Source organism: Ailuropoda melanoleuca, chromosome 8 (genome assembly GCF_002007445.2).
Source record: "Ailuropoda melanoleuca isolate Jingjing chromosome 8, ASM200744v2, whole genome shotgun sequence".
Taxonomy (NCBI): domain Eukaryota; kingdom Metazoa; phylum Chordata; class Mammalia; order Carnivora; family Ursidae; genus Ailuropoda; species Ailuropoda melanoleuca.
Genome location: NC_048225.1, coordinates 123,616,145 through 123,643,024, shown reverse-complemented (window position 1 = coordinate 123,643,024; position 26,880 = coordinate 123,616,145). Strand labels below are relative to the sequence as shown.

General features: G+C 47.5%; 1 protein-coding gene across 1 annotated transcript in view; it reads right to left on the bottom strand.

Moving 5' to 3' along the window:
- The window catches only part of LOC105238023 (contactin-associated protein-like 4), a 97,713-nt gene extending 82,488 nt beyond the window's left edge, over positions 1 to 15,225 (bottom strand). The window contains 1 exon segment of the mRNA XM_034667672.1: positions 15,030 to 15,225. Within this exon segment, the coding sequence (XP_034523563.1) occupies positions 15,030 to 15,114 (85 nt within the window). The 5' untranslated portion in view covers positions 15,115 to 15,225.
- Between the last annotated feature and the right edge of the window lie 11,655 nt (positions 15,226 to 26,880).

Here is a 26,880-nt window from a genome sequence, read left to right as displayed (position 1 = left end):
TATTCCATTTAAAGGACTTTGCAAAATAGCTGACAATTTGAAACCTTCACAAAATTTTAATGATAAGAATTATTGCTAACACTGCATACCGCTACCAATAACCTCTGGAAATTACTGTTGTTTGGCAGACGACGTGCTCGTCATGCTCTAAAATAGTGGGGGACAATGAGGTCGGCTGCAGGGCTGGGAGCCGTGAGAGGCAGTGCTGGGAGCGGGCCGAGAGAGAGCGCGCCCTCTCATCATCTAACGCAGGAAGCTTCACACACACGCATGCTTTCTCTTAGCCATAATCACTTTCGCACAAAGAAATAATGTATCCAATCGATAAGATGGGCTCTTCTGTTGCTGAACATGAGGGCATCTTTGCTAAGACATTGCCAGGTACCTGGCTGATCAAGCTGGTGTTTTGTGTTTTTCCTGGCACCGTGACAAGAATCTTATGAAGGGCACAGGGGTCCCTCCAGCTGTGCAGACATTTTTTTGGAACCAGCCGTGAGTGTCCTGCCGCTCAGAGCCCACCAGCAAATGCACGTTTTAGAAGGAAAGCGTGCGCTGGAGAGAAAAGCCCCTAGTGCTGATATTCAGTGATCTCACCCAGAAACTCACAAACCATAAAAGCATTGCCATTGTTTTAACACCAATACTTTAAATAACAATGGATAAAAGCTATTCAGTTTGTATCATAACCAGTAAAAACGTAATACAGTGAATATGGATTTTCTTTCCAAAGAGAAATAATCCATCTCTGATTTCAACAGCAACATTAAAAACACGCCAAGTGGTACATTCCACTATGCACACACTGCCGAGACCACGCACATGTCTTCAGTTAAAAATGCTTTCTTGTTAGAAAATGCTAGCCATCATCTGAGCTCTTTGCGGGCAGGAACCTTTTTGCTGGTGGCGGTTCTTGCCCCGATGGTGGTGGCTGCTGAGGCTGGGGGGCTGTGGCAGTTTCCTAAAACAAGACGACAACCAAGCTTTCTGCATCAACAGACTTTCCTTTCACGGACGATTTCTCTGCAGCAGGACGTGCTGTTTGATGGCATTTCACCCACAGGAGAACCTCCTTCAAAACTGGGGTCCACCCTCTCGACGTGGTGCTCCTTTATCAGCTGCATTTATGTGATGTTCTAAGTCCTTGTTGTCCCCTCGACGATCTTCACAGCATTTTCACCGGGAAGAGACTCTGTTGCAAGAAACTGCTTGCTTGCCCGAAGCCGTACCTGTCCAAGTTCGGAGTGCGCTCTAAGTGTACGAAACCAGATGGCAGCTCACGCCCGTCTTCAGGCTCACTTCCGGCTGTGGTCTGGCTGTGTGGTATGGCCACACCTGCAAGTGCTTCTCCATCTTCCTGAAGGGCTAGCCTTCCACTTGTAAAAATACATATGTACACAAAGTGCGACAAAGCAACGTGCAATTAAATGAGGTATGGCTGCCCGTGCTGGTGATTTGCTCAACATCTGACATCGTTGGCCCCATTTTTCAAGCCACACGCTGTCTGCCTCTTAGGGTCCTGCTGTCCTCTGGTATTTTAGCTGAGTGGCAGACAATTTTAGCTGAGGGCCATGGCCCATGACCCTGGAAAATAGAAGTCTCCCATTGTGTTCTGAGAACTGCTGGCTGCAGAGAGCACTAAGATGAGATCCATGCTGCCCCCTTTTTTATCTAGGACACAGACCCTCCAAAGTCCCTCTTGGTGACTGACAGCTGAACGCTTTTCCTCGCTGATCAACCACAACAACCCATGTGTTAACCACACTTTGGTTCTGCTTCTGTCCTGCGCCCAGATCGCTGCACCAGCTTGAGCCACAGGGACCCTCTCGAGGGCAGGCATCCTCAGGTATGTTCTCCAGCAGTGCCCCTTTGGGCCTGGCCTACTCGTCCGTGTCACCTGCCTGGGCCTGTGAGCTGTGCTCACTTCTCCCCTCGGCGGAAACTCCTCTGTGCCCCAACCTGGAGGAAACCCGCACATAATAATCCCTTTGGAGAAACTCTGTCCTGTCTCAGTCAAGATTTATTTTTTATTGGACATTACAAAATGCTACTTTTAATATTAAATATGGATCTAAACATAAGATTTCATTTCCCTATGTATTTTTTATGCAAAATTGCCTGTTATTTCTCAATTTTTCTTAGTTTTCTTTTTCTTGTCTTTCCCAAGAGTGCGTGCTAGAGGGTTTTGCTTGTTTTGTTCAGAGAACACCTAAGGATGGTTATAACTCTGTGTTCTCGAATCTCAGCTTGCTTGTGTTGTGATCTCGTATTTGCTGACAGTTTTGTAATATAAATAATTACCGTTCCAAAGTCATCACTCCTCAAAATTTTAAAGATAGCACACCATTGTCCTTTTGGCCCATCTTCTGAGAAGATGTTTGACTTTTCCTCTCTAGGTCACTTTTGCAGGTTGTAACTGTTGTTTGTTTCTGCAGAAAATTTTGAAGCTTTCTCTTTAACTTAGAAGTTAGATGGTCATGGTGTGTTTTTTTTTGTTTGTTTGTTTTTGTTTTTCTCAGCATGAGTTAAGAACAGTCCACCTAAACCCTCATGTTCCTGAGTTTCTGGTAAGTTTTCTCACATGTTTCTCAGATGTGGGGATGGTGCTGAGACATGTATTACAGCATATGGCGGGGGTACTGGGATGGTGTAGGTGGGAGTGTAGGCTCCCCCACAGACCAGCAGGGTCCGACTTCAACCCCCCAGGGAGCCATGCAGGAGGATGGTCTCCCAGCCCACCTACCCTGGAACAAGCCCAAACTTTGCACCAACTGCCCACATGCAACAGCTGGTTAGAACAGCCCCCGGGCCAGCGAGGCTGCAGGGACCCTGACAAATACAGGCTCCAACACTCACTTTTGTGTTTGGATACACGCTCACCGCTCACTGCCAGCTTCTGCGGGTTTCCCTGACTTTCCCATCAACTCTACTGTACATTTAACCTGATCACCAAATGTGCTGTCCAGGCTTTCCAGCCCTCCACAGAAATGCAACACACCGCTCCCCTGGGGTCACCTCCCTCCACTCAGGTGTCTGTCTTCACACCGACGGTGCCTGCATTTCTGCTCCGTGAGCAAGTGTTGGGTGCTGAGTCTGCGGGGATGTCTGTGTGCAGGGTGGCTGCACGCACTGGTAACCCGCTCCCTCCTGTCTCCTACTCCCAAATAAACTGTACAGACCACAGATGAGATTTTCCTGGCTCCTTAGTAGCTACTCCCACTTCCCCTCATCATACTCACAATACTAAAACATATCACAACCACCATCATCACCATTACCATCGTAACAATCAACACCATCATCATTATCATCACCATCCTCACAATTACCAACACCATCAACATTGACATCACCATCATCACCACCACCATCACCATCATCACCACCATCATCACCATCACCACCATCACCATCATCACCATCACCACCATCACCACCATCACCATCATCACCATCATCATCACCACCACCACCATCACCATCATCATCACCATCATCATCACCATCACTATCGCCACCAACATCACCAATATCATCACCATCATCACCAATATCATCACCATCATCACCATCATCATCACCATCACTATCGCCACCAACATCACCAATATCATCACCATCATTACCATCATAATCACCACCATCAGCACCATTATCACCATGACCATCACCACCACCGTCATCATCATCACCAACACCATCATCACCATCATCACTACTTTTCTTTGAAACACCATATTTACCTTAGCTTTTCCTGGTTACTTCTTTCCTTGAAAATCAATTTAAGCAGATTACTATTTTTGAATACTTCGGGTAACATCTGACAAAGGTCTCGCAGGTGATACATAGTATTTGACCAAACCACTATAGTATTAGCTCAAAGAATAATTAAACTGCCTCTTCAGCAATTCTGGAAGTAGCTGTTTTGGGGTGAAACTTAGGATTACATGGAGAAGACAGCATGAGTATCTCTGCTCACATGAGCAGCTTTCAAGTGATCTGTTCAAGGTCCAGCCACCATGATGATGGCCAAGCCTAAGTTCACACAGATTCCAGATATTGTTTGTCAATCTCTTTGACAGTTCTCAAAAAAGAAAATGCACACTGTAAAACCTTTCTCAATGGATAAAATCAGAGGCTAAGTCAAGTAACGAAACTGACAGTTAAACATTTCCCCAAATTACTTAATAGATGTAATTTTTGAAGGCAGACATATCTAAATAATTAGCCTTTTGTTTTGATGTTTTGATCTAGTAAAACTTCCCTTTAAAACCACATTTGCAATCCTATAATTTCCGGAAATAAAACCTCTGGGAGTTGGAAGCCATAACATTGTATTTTAATGGTGATCGAGTAATTGTACATGTTCACACACTCATACATGCATATGTGTGGATACTTTTTATTTTGGGATTTAAAATTGTGGAGATAGTTTTCAACCTGTTCTATTAAGTAGGTGTGCAATTTAACCATTCCACAATCACTAATTTAAAACTACTGAAAATGACAAGTGTCTCCTGCTTCCATCCCTCTCAGGTCATTATGCCCGAAGTGCTCAGCAGTGGGAGCATGGAGGGGGCCACCTCCTGCCATGTCCCTTCCTGGTTTCACTGCTTGCAGTTTGGTTTTCTCACAAGCAATGAGAGGAAACTGGATTTACTGCAGGCTTCCAAGGGCTATAGAAATGTGTTGTAAAACCCTCATACAAATCTCTTATTATTGCTAAGTACCAGAATTTCATATAACAGATAAATCGAAACCGAACACAGACATTTAAGCAAGAAATGACATGCTATATATATGAAACTAGGGAAAAAAATGTATCCTAACTTGTGCAATATCATATCATGTTAGACCTGGTCATACTGCCAGCCATGCATCTATGTATGTGAATATAGCCACACACATATACACACATACTGCAGTTACTTTAAATGGTATTCAACCAAGATGACCTGCAGCTTTCAGCTTCACTCTTCTCCCCAAAGAACATCTTCCTCTGGGAAGCATTCCGTCCAATGACAACAGCCACAGGTGGCTCTGAAGCTTTGAGAACAGACGTCACAGCCCTGAAGCAATCCCTCAGAGAAGGGGGAGAACAGGCCAGAAGTCAGCCATGTTTTTGTTATTCTGAAATGCACCCAGACTTGAAGGAAAATTACTTATCTCTTCTTTCCTGAGTTGATGAAACATCTTTTCAATCATTTCACATTCAACCTGCATTTTTGATCTGAGGGAAAACGAGTCAATTCAAACACATTTGATCGCTTGACTTTGTACAATATGAACAAATGGTTTCTCTCCCTCTGAATCTGTTCTGCTTCAACTGAGCAACAAAAACTAAATTTAGCATTTTCTGTTGAATACAGTTCAAAGACTATGTATACTACTATTCATGGTCTTTTTATTAGTTAGAAAATCAGTGTCTTAAAGAGAAATTCTAAAACTTTATAACAGAAATACTTGCTTAGCCAGTGGTCTCTCTATTTTATGAGAGTATTTTCCCAATCTCTTGTTAATTCCCTAAATATCTGTTCAATGAGAATGCACTTTATGATATATTCACTAATCATATGTTCAAAAAGAAACAAAATTCAAGTCTGATCCACCAAGCACAGAAAGCTAATAAAAGTCAATGACAATATGAAGATATGTATAATAAAGTCATTAATTGGATAAATTAAACCATTGAAAATATTTTTTTAAAGATTTTATTTATTTATTCGACAGAGATAGAAACAGCCAGCGAGAGAGGGAACACAAGCAGGGGGAGTGGGAGAGGAAGAAGCAGGCTCATAGCGGAGGAGCCTGATGTGGGGCTCGATCCCATAATGCCGGGATCATGCCCTGAGCCAAAGGCAGATGCTTAACCGCTGTGCCACCCAGGTGCCCCTAAACCATTGAAAATATTAATCCACCAGTTCCAATACGACCAAGATGTAGAGATTGTTTCTGGAAGCTGGAGAATTTATAATTACTTTCTGAGCATTTTCAGAAACTGGGGGCTCAGTGCCCCTTCTTCCTCTACTGGGGGAAGATGCATGGGGCTTCATGGGATCTTGGCTCTGTAAGGTCTATGTTCACAGGTGTCTACATTTCCAAAAAAGCAGCAGAAAATAAAATCCAGGGTAATAGTGGCTGCCTGAACCCAATCTCTGCTCAAACTCATACACACACAAACTATAAGATGACCAAGAATTATAGGCATAACCACATTTGGCTCATGCCTGTAGCATCACCAAGAGATAGACCATGTCATATGTTTCAAGTTAAACTAATAGAGGAGTGAACTAGAAGGGATTCCAGTGGTATTCTTACTGTGTGTGGGTGCAGAGTAGGGAATGGGGACCTAAGATTCTCCAGAAAAAGTGGAGAAGAAAATGGAAAACAGAATCAACACAGAGAAAACCACACCTGCAAGAGAAGTGCACTGTAAAGTATTAAAATCTTGCACACAGGGGCTCCTGGGTGGCTCAGTAGTTAAGTGTCTGCCTTTGGCTCAGGTCATGATCTCAGCGTTCTAGGACCGAGCCCCACATTGGGCTCCCTGCTCAGCAGGAACCCTGATTCTCCCTCTCCCACTCCCCCTGCTTGTGTTCCCTCTCTCGCTTCCTCTCTCTCTGTCAAATAAATAAATAAAATCTTTTTTAAAATAAATAAATACATAAATAAAATCTTGCACACAAGGTGGAGACTTGGACATTTAGAGCACCAGGGAGCCAGCTTGGGGTGAGCAGGGCTGAGGACTGGGGGTGACAGTTCAGGAGAGAAGGAGACAAATGGAAGCGGAAGCTGCTTCTTGGAGCCAGAATTGTGAGAAAACAGGAAGAAGGAAGAGGAGAAATCACGTACAGTATTTTGAAGAAGATGGGACAAGGCAACCCTTCCTCCCCTCATCTTATCACCACCAACAATGTCATCCATTATAAATTTAAACTTAATCTTACTGCCTGAGGAGGGAATTTATGGACTAAGATCCTGTCCACAAGATGCCCAGGCAGAAGATCAATCAGAACGAGTCCATGCCAACAATTGAGAAGAAAATGTAAAACGAGGATGAAAACATTTCAGCTAATGAACACCTCCACCAGCCAGAGTAGAAGCCAACCATGGAGTGCAGGAAAGTTATGATGTAATAACCCAAACTAAATAAAGACCCTAAGTCCCCAAATAGAAATCTGTACATAGAAAACAGTCTAATTCAGAAATTTTAGGAGAATAAAAATGGACAATATAAAGGAAATTCAATGAGTACTGAGTGCATTCAGAAAAAAATACATATAGAAAGAAAAATACAAGACTGTTTTGTCCATGCAGACACAGTTACAAGATGCTTAAAAATATTATTCAAATAAAATTTTAATAAAGGACATTGAAGAACTACAGAAATACAATCAAGTGAATGAAAATAAGATTTTAAAAGAAGTGAAACTATTCAGAGAAAAAGTGGCTAAACTGGAAGGTAGAAAAAGAAAATCCACTATCGATCTATGTCTGTTTATCTATCACCTATAACCTATCTGTCTATCTATTATCTATCTATCTATCTATCTATCTATCTATCTATCTAACTATCATTCCTGAAAAATAAAAACATAAAAGCAATGGAAAAGAAATAATATTTTAACATGTTAATCAATTTTAACTTTCTGGAAATAAGAAAAAAAAGAACCAACCTAAATCTTCATTTTGAAAGGAACTTCCATTAAGTACCCAGGTTAGATTCAAGACATGTTCTCCTTAAATCATTAGAATTAAATGCAACATAAAAAGGCAGGGCCTCTAGATAAAACTGACCACATTACTTAGAAAGTTAAGAAAATTAGACTGATGTCAACTTCTCATGAGCTGTGGAACAGCATGTTCAAGAAGCACATGGAAAGGAAATTCAAGCTGAGGGTTTTATACCCAGTTCAGTTACCCTCCAAGTACAAGGTTGTAGAAAATCTATTCAATGCTCATGCTTCTGTGATACAGGGCACAAAGCCCTTCTTCTGGAGTCCATCGTGAAAACAGCTCTCTGGGAAAGATCTTGGAGACCCTCAAGGGTCCATGGTGCCAAACCACTTATATAAAAATATTAAGATGCCATCTGTCTATTTACTCTAATTTTCTCAGAGTCTATCACAGGGTCTTCCAGAGGATTCAATGAATGTCCAAAAATATCTAAAAGAGCTATCAGAATAGTCCTCCTCTTCCCACTGACATATTTGCTGAAGGCTAGCTTTTCTTCATAAACATCCACTGGAACAAAAAAAAAAAAAAAAAATCACAAGCTAAATGCAACAGATGAGAGAACCCAGCTGTCTTCCATTAAGCCCTATATTAAAATTTGCAAAAGTATAAAACTAAGCTATTTTACTATTTTTTTGCTTTGAAAATGTGTTTATTGTTTATAAGATATATTACTGTTAACATGTAATTTGCTTCTTATTGTTATTTTTAAATGTATTAATTATATATTTTAACAATTTTTTTAAAGATTTTATTTATCTATTTGACAGACAGAGAGGCAGTAAGAGAGGGAACACAAGCAGGGGGAGTGGGAGAGGGAGAAGCAGGTTTCCTGCCAAGCCAGAAGCCCGATGCGGGGCTCGATCCCAGAACGCCAGGATCATGACCTGAGCTGAAGGCAGACACTTAATGACTGTGCCACCCAGGAGCCCCTATATATTTTAACTATTAATAGCACTAACCTACATAAATAAAAGCTCATTGGCATCCTCATAATATGAGTGTAAAGGCATGTGGAGCCAAAAATATGAGAGCAACTCTACTGGAGAATGGGTTTATCCAACCTACAAATGATTGGGACACTTTAGAACAAAGACGAAGCAGTTCTAGATCAGAAATTGAAACCAACATGGAAATATGGATAAAAGGATGGCATATAAATATTGTACGTTCTGAGAAAATAGAAGAATATAAGAAAAATATGGGAATAGAAGAGAGAGGAAAGTAGGAGAAGATCATTGATTACTGTACTGATAATAGATACTACTGAAAACTTACCTGCCAGATTGTGAAAATTTATAAGAGCATCACCAAAGATGTCACCACAAAGTAAACTAGTAGAACCAAAGGCAGACCTTCGTAAGCACCTATAGAAATAACAGCAGAAGAGCAGACAAAGCAAACCTCAGGGAGTTAAAACATACTACACATCCATGAGAACGCCGTGATTGTATAATAGCAATGGCGCAGAACATACCAGCCATAACAATACATATGGGCTTAACACGATTATCAGACAGAACAAAGAGTAAGATTTTGACATTGGTTACTAAAGCAAATCTCAATCCAATAGGAGTACAGTAAACACATCTAAAACAACAAAGTTCAGGACTAGGAGGGGATGGTGGGTAGATGTGTGCTGACAGACAGGAACATGAAGAGTGACCATGTGGCCCTGACAATGGACAGGGTGGAATTTAAGGCTTAAAGCACTTCAAAAAACAAAGATCATTCTGTAACAACAACACCACAATTCACAATAATGGTGCCGTTGCTCTAAATGGCTAGAAGCAAGTAATACAAGCAACCACATAAAATGGAAATATGGGTAGTTTAGGGGAAAGAGAAACATGAATAAAAGACTTTAAAACAGGGGCGCCTGGGTGGCTCAGTCATTAAGCATCTGCCTTCACCTCTGAGCGTGATCCCAGCGTTCTGGGATCGAGCCCCACATCAGGCTCCTCTGCTGGAAGCCTGCTTCTTCCTCTCCCACTCCCCCTGCTTGTGTTTCCTCTCTCGTTGGCTGTCTCTCTCTCTGTCAAATAAATAAAATAAAATCTTTTAAAAAAAAAAGACTTTAAAACATCACTCTGAGAACAAGATAAAAAAATAAATATAAAAAATTATACAGTATGATCTTCAAATAAATAAAAAACAATATCCAGATAAAAAATATTATTATCTTAACCACATAAGCAACATCCAGAAAAACTGGTCTTATAATTAGTCACAAAAAGCATCAGTAGGTATCATAAAACCAGGGTATTATGGATATCATTCTCTGATCATGAGGCAACAAAACAATTCTTCCAGTTGTTGGAGAAAATAAAACCTTCCATTAAACAATTTTTAAATAAATTAGTAAATACAAACATAATATGAGAATTTCTGAAAAATCATAATAATGGAAGCACTTTTTCAGATAGATTCTGTGCAGAACAGCAAAAATGGGTCAGAGGAAATTTCATAGCCTAAAACATCTGTCTATACATAAAAGAATGAAAAGGAATAAAATCCTCTACTCAAGCACTTAGCCAAGGAATCATCATTCAAGCCAAACAAAACATAAGGAGATAAATAACAGAGATAAAAGCTGTTAGACAACAGGAAAGCAGTGAATTGAATTAATAAATTAAAACCCTGGGTCCTTTAAAAAATCAACATAATAATCCATGAGACAAAGAATGGAGAAAAGATGACAAATAGTACAAAATACAGAATTAGAAATGACATTGAAAAAGAAGCCATAAAAATATGAAGCTTATTTGCACACCTCTATGTAAGCAAATTTGAAAAGTGGAATTATAATTTCCAAGTAAAATACAGTTTAGTAAAATTAGAGATAGAATTCTTAACCAAACTGATTTTTGTGAAAGAAAGTGAAGGTCATCAAAGAACAAATCCACAAACAGAAAAAAGTAGGGAAAAGCACCAGGCCCAGAGGGTTTCACAGGGGATTCTGCCCAGCTGAGAGCTGGGATAGGGCTAATGCAGGTGAATCATCCCAGAGTGTAGAAAACAGGAGAGAAGTCCCACTCTTTATGAAAGCAAGTGTAATATTAGCAGGTGCATCGCAAAAAGAAAGACATGACAAACCAAAATCCCTCTGAATATGAGTTAAAAACACTAAACACAATATAATTGGCTAGATGGCAAATTCCATTAAGAAAATGGTGTCTCAGGGCCCTGTGGGACTTAGTCCAGTAAGGTGAAGAAACTGTTCACTATTAGAAAATCTATTGATACAAGCGGCCATATTGACAGTGTAAAGAGAACAATCACATGGCTATCCTATCCTCCAGACACTACAATGCCTTTCACAACACGTAATGGACCATTCCGATAATGACACCAGGAAACAGGGATAGATGGACACTTTGCTGACCAGATAACATACGTGCCCAAGCCTGACTCAGCCTACTCCTTACTGGGGGTGTTCAGGGGACCCTAAGATCAGGAACGAGATGGAAGCCAACTCTCTATCAATCCACACTGTGTTGGGGGAGTTATCCAATGTAACCAGCAAGAGAAAACCACAGAGGCAGCATAAACACAAAAATAGAGGAAGAAATCAGCTGTTTCTGTTTTCAGATGAAAATCGTATCCTAGAAACAAGCAGGCATTGCAGGTGAACACGTGCAAAATGGTAAAAGGCCAGGGAGGGAATTTGGCAACTGTCACTTTAGGAACTGACTCCGAATGCATACATCCAACAATTTAAAAACACAGCTACTCAGTGTTATTCATTACATCACTATTTTAATTGCTAAATATTGGAAGCCATATTAATGTGTACTTAATGTGTACTTAATGTGTACATAGAAGATTGATACATGTATTATATGTTATATACACACATGTATCAGAGAGAGAGAGAAGATACAGAATATATACATCTGAAGTGAAGTGCGTGTTAGAAGGGATGAGGGAGATTTCAATGAACTGATACAGTCGTTTCTGGGATACACTGCTCACCAAAAAGAACAAAGGGACACGTGTAGCACCGTGTACAGAAAGGGAGGAAAAAACCCACGAAGTTGCTGCCGTTTGCAAAAAGAAACACAGAAAGTATAAACTAGAAAGTCGTGAATGTGGGTGAAGACCGAAACAACCCACGTGAGCAGAAATGAGGCTCCCTTGCATATTTCGACAAATGCCGTAACCACCCCATCGGGTGGACCCAGGGGCACTTGGCCACGGTGTCGCGGGGACACAACCTCAGTTAGCAGGAAGCAGAGAACGGCGGACAGGTCTGAAACTCCTGTTGCGGGTCTGTTTCCGCAGTGGACGACTGCATCTGGACCCTAGTTTTTGGACATCGTAAGCGTGAAAGAGTGAGTGCACGGATATTGTTGGGAGCCTGGCATTCTGCAGAAGAAGGGAGATGCAGAATGGAGATCAAATAGGGGATCTCGGCAGGCAGAACAGAAGCCTGTGCAGGGACGGAACCAGCCGCAGCAGGGATGGGACCAGCCCGTGCAGGGACGGGACCAGCCGTGGCAGGGACGGGACCAGCCGTGCAGGGACGGAACCAGCCGTGGCAGGGACGGGACAAGCCCATGCAGGGACGGAACCAGCCGTGGCAGGGATGGGACCAGCCGTGCAGGGACGGAACCAGCCATGGCAGAACCAACACACCCTTTGGTCTCAGGTTCACTCAGTGCTTATGACGTCTCCACTCGGCCACTGGAGTCCAGCATGAGTGGTGCCCCCGGGGTCAGGAAGGAACTCGCCTCACATTAGCTCTCTGTCTGCAAGTCCCTGCTGGGAGTGCAAAGGGAACCCCAGCTGCTGTCCAGGCACATGGGGGGTACACCCTCCTCTACTCCACCCCTGGGAGTAGAAGTGCTCGGTGGGAAGAGTGCACCCCAGAGAAGTGGGAAAACTGAGATACACATCCCCGAAATAGCATTAAACTGGCAAAGCCTGTGGTTTCACCCATGTGGGACCCTCTGACTGGAAGTTCACCCCTGCAGGGAGACGCGTGGGCTCATGCTTGAGGCCCAAGGTCCGGACAGCATCACCTGCAGACAGGAACCCTGACCCCATGCTGGCCGGGTGAGTAGAACCAGCGCCCCCCTGCCCCTCCCACACTGAGGGTGTGCAGCGTGTAAAGGGAGGTTCCCGGGCCCTGTGGGGAGACTCCAGTTCTCCTGCTCACTGTTCTCCAGGATTGCTTAATTTATGTTGAGTCAAAGTCATGTCTGGAGGAATTATATGAATAGTTCAAGCTATTTCTCAAAAGGAAAAAAAAAGTGCCACCTGAAAGCTTTTGCACGAACTTATTCCTGTGGTAAAGTTTATCTTTGCTGGCAAACGGAATTCTCTAGTGATTTCTCAACTCTCCAGTGACTTCAGAGTTATTTATGCCCATCGGAACATAACGCAGTCACTTATCAGTACTTCTTCCACTGAAAACAGTACTCTCAGAATCCCATCAGCGAGAAAGTACCACCTGCAAGTTCCTAGCCTAGAAGATAAACTCTGGTCATATAAAGTCAATGGATTTCATTTTAATTCATGAAGAACTGTAACTTCTACCATAGTTTTGGAGATAAAGACTTTAAGTTTTGCATCTGAAATGCTCTTAGTAATTTAATTTCATAGGTGTTTTGAAATTTGACTCTTTCATAAACAGACCACACACTTTGTGAACACAAGACAGGTGAGCACGGGAGCTGGTGCATCAGCCGGAAGTACTGAAATGTAGGCAGGAATCCAAGCGAGCAGAGCCACGGACCCTCGTGACCCTCGCGCACCTGCCAGCGCCCCCCGGATTCCGGGAGAACCAATGCACCAGGAAGACCGGCTTTTGTGCTGTGTTTACTGCAGCCTCCTGGTCGGCAGAGAGCTGAGCGTGGCCTCTAGCTCCTTGCCCGGCGGCTACAGTCAGCCCACCGGCTTTGCGGAGTTACCTTCCCGGCCTTTCTACATACAGGTCATTCTTTCAGGCTCCGTTTTTGAGGAAAGCGCCCGGGCCACTGCCGGCATGCACCTTTCCGCCGCGTGTGCTGGCGTTCCGTGTCAGAAATCACGAGGTTCCCAGAAAACACAGATCCTGCAGACACGAGCCTGACACCGGGGTTCCCGACGGACGCGGTGGCTCCCAGGGAGCCCGGCAGCCTGGGCGTCCAGGCCCCCAGGACAGGAGAGGGGCCCCCGTGCTCCAGCAGTCCCCAGCGTGCAGGGACGATCTGAGTGCTGCCCCCAGTCCGGGCTTGGCTCCAATGCCAGTAAGCTCCCCAGGGTGCCACCCCCCCTCCAGCCCCAGCCCCGACCCCAGGGCCGCGGGATCAGGGCAGGAAGAAGCCCCCGGTCTGGGAGAGGGGCTCGGGCACCCTGTCTTCACAGGGGCTCAGCACTTGTCAGGAGGAGAGGAGTTTCCCTGACAGAGATTTTCAGCCAAGTAAACTCAGAAACTTCTGGCTGTGGCATGAGCAGGTGAATGGGGTTCTCCTGCATTATTCTGGACAGTGCCTTTGGGTTGGACCCACAGAACTAGTCCAGGAATGGGACGTGGGTCTCTGAACCTACAGAGCAGGACCCTGAAGGACAGAGAGGGAAATGGTGTCATCACCCAATACTTAAACAGCCATCCTGTGGGGAGCAGAAGGGCATTTGTCTTTCTGTAAATGCAAGAAGTCTTTCTGCGGGATGGAGGGCTTTCCAGGGCAGGTGTGGGGCTCTCTCAGAGGCCGGCGCCCCTAGGTCTGCCCCAGGGTGGGGGGCACCGGAGCTGCCCAGGGACTCCGGGCCTCTAGGGGCAGCTGCTCCCACGGACCTGTGAGCTGCCCACCCAGGGGACCCGCAGGGCATGGAGCCTGCCTGTCACTTCCCCTCTGTCAGACCCAAGCTCCCACGTGCCAAGTGCCCCCCTGGAGAAAGGAGCCCACGGAGACCCCAGCTGCGTTGTGTCCCCCAAGATGCCCCTTTCATGCTGAACTTGAGCCTGCCCGATGCGTTCAAAGACGGGGAAACAGGAGCGAAGCTTGCGGACAGAACCACAAAAACACACACTGAATGGCATGGACCAGAACCGAGGGAAGGAAACGTGCAGCTTGTGGACAGAACCACAAGAACACATCCTGAACAGCACGGACCGGAACCGAGGGAAGAAACGGGAGGAAACGCGTCCTATTTAGGACTGTACGTGAGCAGGTCCCTGCCTGATTCCTCAAGGAAGACCACTTCCAGAACGTGCGCTGCCTTCCCAGCTCTAAATATTAACAATCAAATAAAAACACCATTTAAAGTTTTGGGCGAGCCCCATGCAAGTTGTAAATCATCTGCGTGCTTACCTGTGTCTCCTGCTGCGGCCGAACCCCCGCCCTGCACAGACAGAAGGACCAGCGCCCTGAGGACGGCTCCGGGGACTGACCCCATGTTCCTGGTCCTGCTCCTGGAAGCCCCAAAGCCTGGGCTCCAGCCTGCAGCAGCTCTCAGTGCAAGCAAGCTGGCTCTGGCCTCCGGGCTTCCAGAGCTCCTCCTCCCAGCTCCCCGCCCTCCTCTCTCCTTCTCCCACTGTCCCTCCTACTCCCCCTCCTCCCGCCTCCTCTCTCTCCCTCCTCCCTCTTTCCTCCTCTCTCCTTCTCCCTCCTCTCTCCCTCCCTCCTCTTTCTCCCTCCCTGTCTCTCCTTCCTCTCTCCCTCCTTCCACTCTCCCTCCCTCTCTTTTCCTCCCCCTTCCTCTTTCCCTCCCTCCCTCCCCCTCCCTCTCCCTCTTCTCTCTCTCTCCCTCCCGTTCCCTCCTCTCCCTCCCTCCTTCCTCTTGCCCTCCTTCCCCCCTCCCACCCTCCTCCCCTTCCTCTTCTCTCTCTCCCTCCTCTCCCTCCCTGTCTCTCCCTCTCCCTTCTGTCTCTCTCCTTCCTCCTCTCCCTCCCTCCTCTTTCTCCCTTCCTCTCTCTCCCTCTCACTCCTCTCTCTCCTTCCTCTCTTTCCCTCCTCTCCCTCCCTCCTTCCTCTTTCCCTCCTTCCTCCTCTCTCTCTCCCTCCCTCCCTCAGCCCTGCCTCTCTCTGGCCTACATCCCCCTTTCCTGACCCCCCTCCAGAGCCTGGACCCCCAGGGACTTTGCCTGCACGTGCAGGGACCCCTCATAGTGACACAGACTGGCCCTGGGAAGGGCTGCCTGCTGGCTTGCTTGTACCTGGAGGCTCCCTCCCCCTGGCTCCCCTCACCAACAAACCCCAAACCTTCCCCTGCAGAGGAGGGAGGCTGCCCTCTTTGCTGTGGGTCCTGATGGGAGGAGCCATATCCATTGAAACTGTGAGTGTCAGCTCAGAAGAGGCAGAACTGGAGAAGTGCCAGCATCATTTGTAACCCTCAGCTGCCTGTTTCTGGGAGGAGAGTATAGTTTTCTGATTATATAAAAAGTATTGTTTTAGGCTGGAGCATTTTCACCACCTAAATTCCAGTTAGGGCATCAGAGGCTTGGGGGTGGCAGGCATGACACCCTGTACAACATGGGGGGGTGGGAACCATTTCTTACTTCAAGGGTGGGGGTAAGATTATGCCAGTTACATGGATCAGATGGGTTTACTGGCTAAATCCCAAGTTTTCAAATGAGCTCTGTCTCCTGGGAGTATGCTCCCACCCAGACCAGCGATGGGAACAACCGAGGGGGAGAAAAGGGTGTGGGAGCCCCGGGCGGGGGTGGGGGTGCTCAGGGGTCCATGTCTGAGAGAAGTTGCGAGTCCAGCGGCTTCCTCCAGGGACCAGAGTATTTCCTGAACAGAGCAGAAAGCGGGGTTAATGGTATCCAGGGGTGCAAGCATCTTACAGAACAGTGCAGGCACCACCAAGAACAGATGTACCCTGGGGAGGGGCATGGGGAGGCTCAGCCCCCAGTGTCAGGGGTGTCAGGGGTGGGGGAAGATGCCCACAGCACACCCACCAACCCCTGCCAGTGAAAGAAACACAAAGTCCTCATCCCACAAAAACCCTGTATCAGGTTTTTCATGTGGAGATAATTCAGAAAACAAGGTTAAAAGGGATCAGATCGTGTACAGCTTAAAGTGAAAACTGGCTAGGCGATTGATCCCTGGTACATTTTGAGACAAGGCAGGACTTTGTGCATGAGGCACAGATGGTCACACAAGGGGGTGAACGTCTCCAACGGGAAGCACGCCCCTGCTCTGCCCACTGCAGCAACAGCCACTTGCAGAGCTAGGACCACAGGGGTCAGGTGTGGAGCTGCGGTCTACACCCGTGGGGGTCCCTGGGCATTGCCAGGAGACAAGGCGGATCCTGCCCACCCAGGATGCACTGCAGCCTTGGACAGTGTCCCCCCCCCCCCCATCATCAGTCCCTGCCCAGGACCCACCTGAAGGCCGTCCCGGGGTCCAAGGCACCCATGGCAGAGAGTGCCAAGTACACCAGAGTACCCCCCCCCCCCGATGGAGTCCAGAAGCACAGGGGCACAGCCTCAGAGGCCCTTTACCAAAGGCACGGCCTGCAAAGAGCACCTTCCTCACTTGGTGGAGTGACAGGGTGTCCGGGGGCCGAGGGTGGCCCACGTTCATGTTCTGCTCTTCACACACCATGAACCACCCCTCACAGTGCCAGCCCATGTATTTCTGGTTGCTGCTGATGCTGACTGGGGACCTCAGCTGGGCATTGATCACCTGACGTGGCAGGAAATGCACAGATAGCCGACTGGGGGCTGGCAGGGATGGCTGGCTGTAGACAGTCTGCCCAAAGCAGGACTCTGAGACTCCAGGCTGCCTGCCCACCACGCAGGTATGGGAGGGCAGGCGCCTGCCGAGCTCCCTGCTGGAAGAGAACATGCGGCTGGCAACATCTACCTGCATCACCGCAAACTCACCTTTTCAAGTTTCTCACTCAGCAGCACACCCGTCTCAATTTTTATCACAGCATTTTCTGTTTAAAACTTGAATGCACTTAATTCTTGCTTCCAAATGGCAAATGGCTTTGTCATTCCATTATATCCTCTGATAACTGAAGTAGCTGTTAGGGAAACACAGTGGTCTGTGCACATGGAGAAAGATTTGAGCTCTTCCTGAAGCCCCCAGCGAATGAGCCGCAATGGGGAGAAATGTCCATGGACTGGCCCTCTCGGCTCTCTGAGGGGCCCTCATGCTGGCCTTTCACACCAAGTAGAGCAGATCCATCGGTGGACATCCTGTGGGGAGACGGGTTGACTTCTCAGTGCGTTTTGTAAAGGGCAGTCTATCTTTACACAGGAGGACTCTGAACACATCATTCCATGGGCAACACCTGGACCACAACTGGGCCACACCTGGGCAATGATTCTCAATTCTCCTACAACGTGAGAGAACATCTCTGGTCATGCACGCACACATGCACGCACACGTCCACCCTTAGGCAAGCACACACACTCACATGCACGCAGACATTCAAACGTGTGCACACACGTCCATGCACATGCACACTCACCCACATTCACGCCACACATCCACGTGCACACACACATTCACTGGACACACGTGTGCACACTCACTCACCCACCCGCTCGTGCTGACTTTCCATCTCTCGTAGACTCACAGACACTGAGACGTGAGACGGGTTTTGCAGCCGTCCAGTCCAATGCGAAGTCTTGACGAAACAGCTCTGGGGAAGGTCACCCACAGGCTTCTGCAGATCTCTGGTCTCAGGGCCAGAGATAACTGCCAGCAGACATTTACCAAGTGCTTACAACGTGCCACGGGAGAAGGGAGGAGAAACCTATTTCCTTACGTTCCCAGAGCAAATCAGAGATTGACAAGTTCACTTGAATCAACTACATGAGTTCCAGGAAAGATGTTTTCCTAATATTACGAAGGACATCTCAAAGAACAAATTACCTCATCTTTGGGGAAGGGGAGATGGGTTTGTATTACCTTATTTTTTCCTTATCACAAGTCGTGTAAAATGCAATCCCGTATGAACTACCTGGTGGGTGTCCCTGCAGCCTCACTGCGCGCCTGAGAGGCTGAGGAGACCTCCCGCGCTCTGCACCCCTCCCCCTCCTCAGTCCCCAGGGATGTGACACAAGTCACTGCTGTTTTCCTTTAAAGTGTAGGTTATTGTTACAAAAGAAAATCTATGATTGTGTTAATTGTAGTCAGGTATTAAAGGCATTTTTAAAAATTAGAAGCTTCACTGTTGAAATTATGAGGCTTAGTAATGTTCAGCTAAGAAAAGTGCCAGCAGCAGACATTTGCGATACTTAAATCTTGGCCTCATCGAACAATTAAAGAAAGACATCATTCAGAGGAGTATATTTCCTATCATAGGCAAACTGAATTGACAATACTTGAGAATTCTATGCTCAGCTACAAAGCATGCATTTCCAAGTTCAGGCATCTGAAGAGCTCACGCATCCTCCACGAGACGTCTGTCCAGAAGGGGCTGGCAGTCCAGGCCTGGACGCCACAGCCCGCTGGCCGTCCTCGGCAAGACCCAGGGGCCCAACTCTCCTTGTGGCTGCGGTCGTCTGCGTCTGGGGGCTGAAGTTTGTGCAGTGTTTAAATTTACTTGCTTGTCCAGAGGCTCAAAGTCCTTCAGAACAAATGAATGCCTGAAGTAAATTTTGTATTGTTACAATTGCTCCTGCCCAGCCGTGACATTTAAATCTAAGTTAGCAAAGTTAGTTACTTTGCTAATACCATGCTGTGGATTGATCAGAATTTTGGAATTTAAAGCTCTAGAGATGCAAGTTGTTAATATTTTTTCAACCCAAACTATTGTAAAATGTTGATTTAACTCACAAAAGAGAGTAAAACCTACAGGCAGTGTCTGTGTCTATAGCACTGGGGGCTGAAAATGGCAAACACAGCAGAAAAAAACAGTCAAATGTTGTGCTTTTTCCTGCTTCAAAAACTGCCAGAAACACTGAAAGCTCTTAGTAATATTTTTATTTTATTTTGGCTGCTTGTTACATAATTCAAATAGAGTTGCAAAGGAATAGGGTTGTAGGAGCAAATGTTTTTATTTTAGTTTATCATTTTTTACTTTTTTTACTTTTAAAGATATTGTTTATTTATTTATTTGAAGAGAGAGAGAGAGAGAGCAAGACAGGGAAAACAAGCAGGGGGCGTGGCAGAAGGAGAGGGAGAAGCAGACTTTCCCCTGAGCAGGGAGCCCGATGTGGGACTGGATCCCAGGACCCTGAGATCGTGACCTGAGCCGAAGGCACACGCTTAACGACTGAGCCACCCAGGTGTCCCTAGTTTATCAGTTTTGTTTAAACACTGATGGTTATGTCTTGAGTGGATGAGATATTTATATAATGACTGAAAGCAATTTTTAGTGTTTCTGGAAAGACCTTTCTTAAAAATGTTTCTAGGGGCGCCTGGGTGGCTCAGTCATTAAGCGTCTGCCTTGGGCTCAGGGAGGGATCCCAAGGTCCTGGGATCGAGCCCCACATCAGGCTCCTCTGCTGGGAGCCTGCTTCTTCCTCTCCCACTCCCCCTGCTTGTGTTCCCTGTCTCACTGGCTCTCTCTCTCTCTGTCAAATAAATAAATAAAATCTAAAAAAATATATGTTTCTAGATCGATTGAGTTGCAAATGCCTATTGCAAAAAGTGAAGTGTTACTTAAGACAGTGTCAGTAAGCCCAGCTGGCGTCCGTCCCTGGTTCTGCAGGAAGATGGAGGGTGGTCTGCAGAGAGGGAGGCTGCCCGAAGCCCGAGCTCCCTACACTGAACAGGTGAGTGAGCTCTGCCCTTCTGAGAGGCTCCAGGCCTCTCCAGTCTCTGGACACTGCCTCTCCCTGAGGAGTTGATCAAAAGCCCTGTGTGTGGTGTCTGTGGAGCTTTGCTCTCAGGTTCTTTCCGTCAGGAAGGTTCTCACACTGCCTTCTACCTTGGGGCACCAGTTCAGCAGCCCCGCCCCACGTCTCCAGGATGGGGTGGGACACGCAGGTGACCGAGGGCCTGAGACCCGCCACAGGAACCGCGTCCACAGCACCCAAACACCCTGCAGAGCCGGGTGCTTATTTCATGGTTCAGAGCTTTGTTTGGGATCATTTAAATTTAAAAAAATGGGTGAGACTTTAGTAAAATAATACTGCATAATTCGTGTGCCCACTGCACACTCTAACATCCATTTGGTTTATTGTTTTTCTAAAGCAGGGGACATTCTGGGGATGGCCAGAAAGAGACACTAAACCAACGCCCTCAGATGGCACCATGGGTGAACAAGGTCTCCGAGAAGGGGCCATGGGGTCATTGGTATCATGAATGTATTCCCGAAGTGTGACGCTGAGTTATCTAAAAGTGAGGCATTGGCCATCGGAGGAAGCGCCCAGGAGGTGTCAGGGTGCAGCGTCAACACTGGGCATGGGGTGTGTGCTTTCTCTTTGAGTGGCAGAGTATTGGGCGTCCACTCAGGACTCCCTCTGGGCTCTCATGCCTGTGCACAGCTGCCAAAACCATGGGGCACAGACAGCGAAAAGTCAGCCTGCCGTGTGTCCAGCTGGGGAGGCAGACGCATGCGGGGAGGAATGTGGTGGGGACGTCTGTGCGGAGGGCTCCTGCCGGTCGGGAGGTGTCTGGGGGAGAGGCCATGTGTGAGGAGGAGCTGGGGAGGCCCCAAGACACACAGGGGAAGAGGGGGTCTGCTAAGGGCCGTAAAGAATCCTAGGTCACCCACATGAGCCTTCCCTCCACACTCAGATGCGCAATCCACTTGGTATTGATCTCAAATGCCCATCCCACCAAAGGGAGTGGAATTGGCCACACTCATCCTCCCAGAGCATCTGCTGGTGTCCATGGTGGGACCCTGGGCCAAGTCCCTCCCTGGATGCACCCCCTGGGCCCCCTTGGCTGCCATCCCTCTGCACTACCATCACCCCTAGGCTCCCGTTCCCACCTCAGCGTGGGCCTTGGGCGCTGGGAGTACAGGCTGGGAAGGCCCCCGTCTTCCCTTCTGAAGCCTCCCCTTCCATGTGACCCTTGCCTCCAGCTTGTCCTTGAAGGGGCTGGATTTCACCCACGTTCTCCTTCAGGCTGTCCATGCAGTGGTCACCTAAGGGGTTCCCAGGTGGAAAATTCGAGTTTCAGGGGAAGACACTGCATTCTCTAGCTCAGCGAAGTGCTCCGCTGGAACTCCGTTCTGAATGTTGTAAACGACCCCAAACACAAACATCTGTAGGAATACGAGCAAGGAGAGTTCTGGAGCCTCCATCCAACCACAGGCACCTTCAGAGCTGAAGCCCAGTCCACAGCTCACTCATTTCCTGGGTGAGCAGAGAGGAGGAGGTCGCAGCCTGGGGCACCCCCCAGCCACGAAGATAAGTGTTTGAAGTAAATTGTACTGTTGGCCTTTGAGCACAAAATATTCTCCAGCCACAGAGAATCTTCCATAAAGAAAGAGCTGAGACACTACAGACACTCTTCTCACGTCTTCTCCACCACTGCCCGCAAGACAGGAGGGGCTCCTTCCCCAGCTCCTGTCCTCCCGGAAGGTGTCTGCAGTTCTAACCTTCTTACTGTCCTTCAAAATACACCCAACTTTCGAGATGGCACTGAAAGATGAAGACAATGGAAAGACAAGCCATCGAGTAAGAGAAAACCTGCACAACACGATCTGATGAAGGACTGGTAGCAAAATACACAAAGAATTCTGAATACTAGAACACGAGTGTTTACAATTCAACAAGAAAACAACCCAATTAAGAAATGGGCAAAATATCTAAACAGACACCTCACCAAAGATGCACAGATGGCAAATACATGTGTGAAAACATACTCCAAGCCACAGGCCATCGGAGAAACGCAAATTCAAGGAATAATGAGATACCACTGCGCAGATGAGAAGGGCCTGAACCGAGCGCTGCCAGCACCACCTGCTGGCGAGGGTGGGCGCGGCAGGGGCTCTCTCGCACGGCCTGCGACGAGCCGAAGGGTAGCTGTGTTGGAGGGCAGTTGGGCGGACTGGGGAACAGAATGAAACACACTCTTATCCTGTGATCCGGGAATCTCGATCCTTGGTATTTACCCAAATGAGCTGAATAATGATGTCCAGTCAAAGACCTGCACAGGGATGTTTACAGCAGCTTTACTCATAATTTTAAGACTTGGAAGCAACCAAGGTGACCCTCAGGAGATGAAGGGATCGACAGTGGTCCACCCAGACAACGGAATATTATTCAGTGTTAAAAGGAAATGAGCTCACAAACCATGAAAAGACCTGAGCCTTCTACGCATAGGACTAAGCGACAGAAGTGGGTCTGAAGTCTGCACACCGTGAGATCCCAACTCTACAATGTTCTGGGAAAGGGAGAAGTATGGAGACAGTGGAAAGATGGGTAGATGTCAGGGGTGTGGGGAGGAGGGATGAACAGAGCACAGAGCGTCCTGAGGGCAGAGGCTAGCTGTGTGACCCTGCAAGGGTGGGTGCGGGACCTTGCACATCTGTCAGTGACGGGGTTGTGGAATATCGGCGAGGTTCAGTGGGGTGAGGGCCAGAGCCCACGACAAGAAAGAATTCTTGGTGCAAAATGGTGGTTTTTTAAAGCTCTGGAACAGCACCCATGGGCCGAAAGAGCTGCTGCCCCGGGTTGGGAGGGGGGCTGATTATACACTAGGGGGTTGGGGGAGGTAAGGAAAAGGGAGGTTGAGAAAGTACTTTCATATGTTAAAGACTCACTGGATACCAGAGGTCTCCCATTGTCCAGTTAAGTTTGTTTTTTCCCTCTAGCAAGGCCTTAACATGAAGCTAGTTGGGCGCTTCTGGGAGCAACTTTACACTCTGCGGCTTCAAGTATCTGTCAATGGGCTGCAGGTTATAAGGACATTTAATTGTATCTACATTTCCTTCCGGAAGCTAGGTGATTGACAAAAATGCTTTGTTCTTGTAAATTGCTGAGACATTTGTAAACTGAGGGAGGCTCCAGTCTCACAGGACTGTGGTCTCTGTAGGTAACTATTTGTTTCTCCTTTCCTCAGCTCTAGGGCAGCCGGGAGTGCCTGAGGAAGGTCATGTACATCCCAGGAGGGAGTAGGGAGGTGTCAGCTTCTGCTTGGTCCTCAGCTTGCCCTCTGTTCCCTCATCATCAGCATGGATGGTATTCACATCGGAGGGTAGCCGCATGCAAACTCTGGACTTCAGTTAGTAATAATGTATCGATGATGGCTCATAACTTACAATAAATGTACTAATAATAGGGAAATTGGGGAGGGGCAGTGGGTGTATGGGAATTCTCCATACTTTCTACTCAATTTTTCCTATAAATCAAAACTGTTTTGTTTTGGTTTTTCCCCCAACAAGCTAAACTCCCACAAGCCACTGTCCTGTGGAAGGATGGTGAGGCTGAGGTCTCTTCTGCCAGGCAGGGCGCGACACTGGAAAACTGGGGAGTGATGGGTCGGCAGAGATGGGTCACCTGTTTTAGCAGACGGGGTGCTGCCTTTGAAACTGGATCTGAGTGCTGCTGACAACAGTGGCCCCTGGAGGCACCCCAGCATTGCAGGGGGAGCAAAGCTGGGCCAACCAGCCCAGGTGCGAAGACCTCCACCACTGGCCACTGTGCTTCTGGGCAAAGGCTCACCCCGCTCAGCCCAGAGTCCTCTTTGTGGTGAGCATGTCAGAGCCACAGAACTAGATTAATCCCTTTGGTTACAAATACACTACAGTCACTGGCCCACATGTTTTCATTTGATTATGCTATTTGAGTTCATTTATTTAAACCCCCTTGAGCCATTCCTCAGAGCCCCAAGACAGGCTGGATGTGGACCGCCTGGGTCCCCAAGGAGACCCACCTTCCGTCTTCCTGTTACATCTGTCTGTGCCCCACCCAGGGGGCTTCACATTAAATTCACAAGTAAGAAAAACAGTGTCCTCACTATTACGGCCCCTTCACAGATAAAAACATGAAGAGTACTGAAAACAGTGGTTTTACTTCGTAATTAATGTCCGTTGTCTTCCAAAGGAAAGCCACGTGCAGGAGTGTCAGAGCGAACCTGGTTTAGAAGAGATTGGGGCAGGTCAGCACACAGGCTTTTCCCACCTTGAACTCTGCTCCAGGCTGCCTGTCTTGGTTCCAACAAATCACAGGTTAGGACGAACTACCCTCCCTCTGCAAAGACGGGCCATCTGGAGATGCATTTCCTGAGCCACACGTCTGTTGGGCAGTGAGGGCGAGTCCTTCCCAAACTGGCCTCTGACGTGTTCAGATGTCTTCCCGCATTTGTGAACCAGGGAGGTGGCCTTGGGTTTACCACCAACTTTCTACTGAAATCTGGTATCTCTAAAATTAATAGGATTTTGACATGGCTTCAGTTAGCGGTATTTTTTACAGGGTCGACAGCCAGCCTCCTGACCCCGGTCTTAACTGTGATTCCACTTTCTTCTGGTCAGCTGACCTCGTGGCTCCCCGGCCACCAGCTGCACACCAGTGAGCTCATGCCAACCGGTCACCACAGAGACTCATGCGCGCCCTGGCTCAGGCTTCACAAACTGAGCCGTTCTCCCTGCCACCTCTTCCCCCTGCTGGCCAGCAGTTGCTTCTCCCTCCATACTGGACCACACCAGAAGACAAGGTTGTTTTGACGTCTGAAAACCAACGAATCCACCGTGTTGGCAAAGTGAACAGGAAGAGCCATGTGCTCATTTCAGTAGATACAGAAAAAGCATGAGACAAAATTCAACACCCGTTCTTGACGGAAATTCTCAGTGCAGGAAGTATGGAAGGTAAATTCCTCAATTGTACAAAATGAGGGTTATCTGCAGAGACCTACAGCTAATGTCTTTCATGATGGAGAAAGACAGAATGCTTTCCTCCTCATAAGATAACACAGGCGTGATTGCAGAGAAAATATTTTGTATGTTTCTGCCCAAACGGAGCTCTGTGAGCAAAATTTATTGACACTCGGGTTCTGGACTAACAAACAAGCCTCAGAAGTTAAGTTACGCACGATTAGAGTGAGTTGGCTTCAGAGTTTTACTTTTCCTGGAGGCATGAGTGTGCATTTCAGGGGGTGACCATGGAGACACCCAGGGTGGCAGAGATGCACGTTCCATCCACGTTCCATGTAGACTGGCTACCCAGGGGAGAGAGCAGCTCTCTGTCACTCTCTCCCCTCTCCCTTCCTCCCTTCTTGCCTCGCTCAGAGCAGGAGGGCTTCTCTCCCACAGAACCACCTGGCTCCATGTTTTCAGCATTCTACAGAACGCTCTACAGGAAAAATCTGTGGCTTGTAGGGTGACATCTCATTTATTCCCATCGTGTCTCCCTGGAAGCGGAATTGGGGCATGTTTGCATTCAGGTTAATACAAATAAGTTCAGATGTTAAAAACTTACTAGCATACAATATATGAAATAAGATAAATCTAGCAAGACATGTGTAATGCCTCTGAATAATGGAAACTACTAAAAACGGCTGACAGAGGAAAGCCGACCTAAGCAAATGGAGAGATATACCAGGTTCGCGGCTCGGAAATGTCCACATTGTTACAATATCGTTACAGTTACAATCTGATCTACAGACTGGGTGGGATGGGAGCACCGTCCCTGAAAAGACGTCATCGTGGCCAGAGCTCTATGCGACCGGAACATTCATTGTCAGTGAATGGATGAAGACGGCCCTGCGCCGACACAGGAAATGCTACTGAGAAGCGTGTAGCAGCAAACACTGCAACAGGCGGCTTTCTGGATGATCTCAGAATGATGACGCTGTGGGGAGGGCGGGGAGGGGACACACGGCACAGGGAACTTTCCGGGTTGGCCTATCTGCTCAGTGTCGCCGCAGAGCCACAAGTGTGTCAGCACACAGCGCGTAGTGCATTTCATCCTGTGACTCTGGTGTGTGTCCATCTATGTCAGCCGCGTGCAGTGTGAGGACATGTCTAAGGGTACTGCCGATGGTGCAGCTGTGTGTCTGTCCCACGCAGGACCTGGGGCCAGCATTGCTGGCCTGGCCACTGGGGATGCTGCGTGGCACCTGCTGACCGCCATGGACAAGTTGGGTCATCACATCAGGATGAACTCCAAGAGGCAGGTCCACACAGGCTGGCGCTGAGACTCCGAGGGTCCTACAGCTGCCAAGCACACCCACAGTGTGCAATTTGACAGAACGCTCTCAGAGCGAACCCCAGCTTTCGAGTCTGCGCCCCAGGAAACCCCCAGTCTCCGCTGACACAAGCCATGTCCTTGCAGCTAGAGAAGCAGGACCCACAGGCACTCTCCAG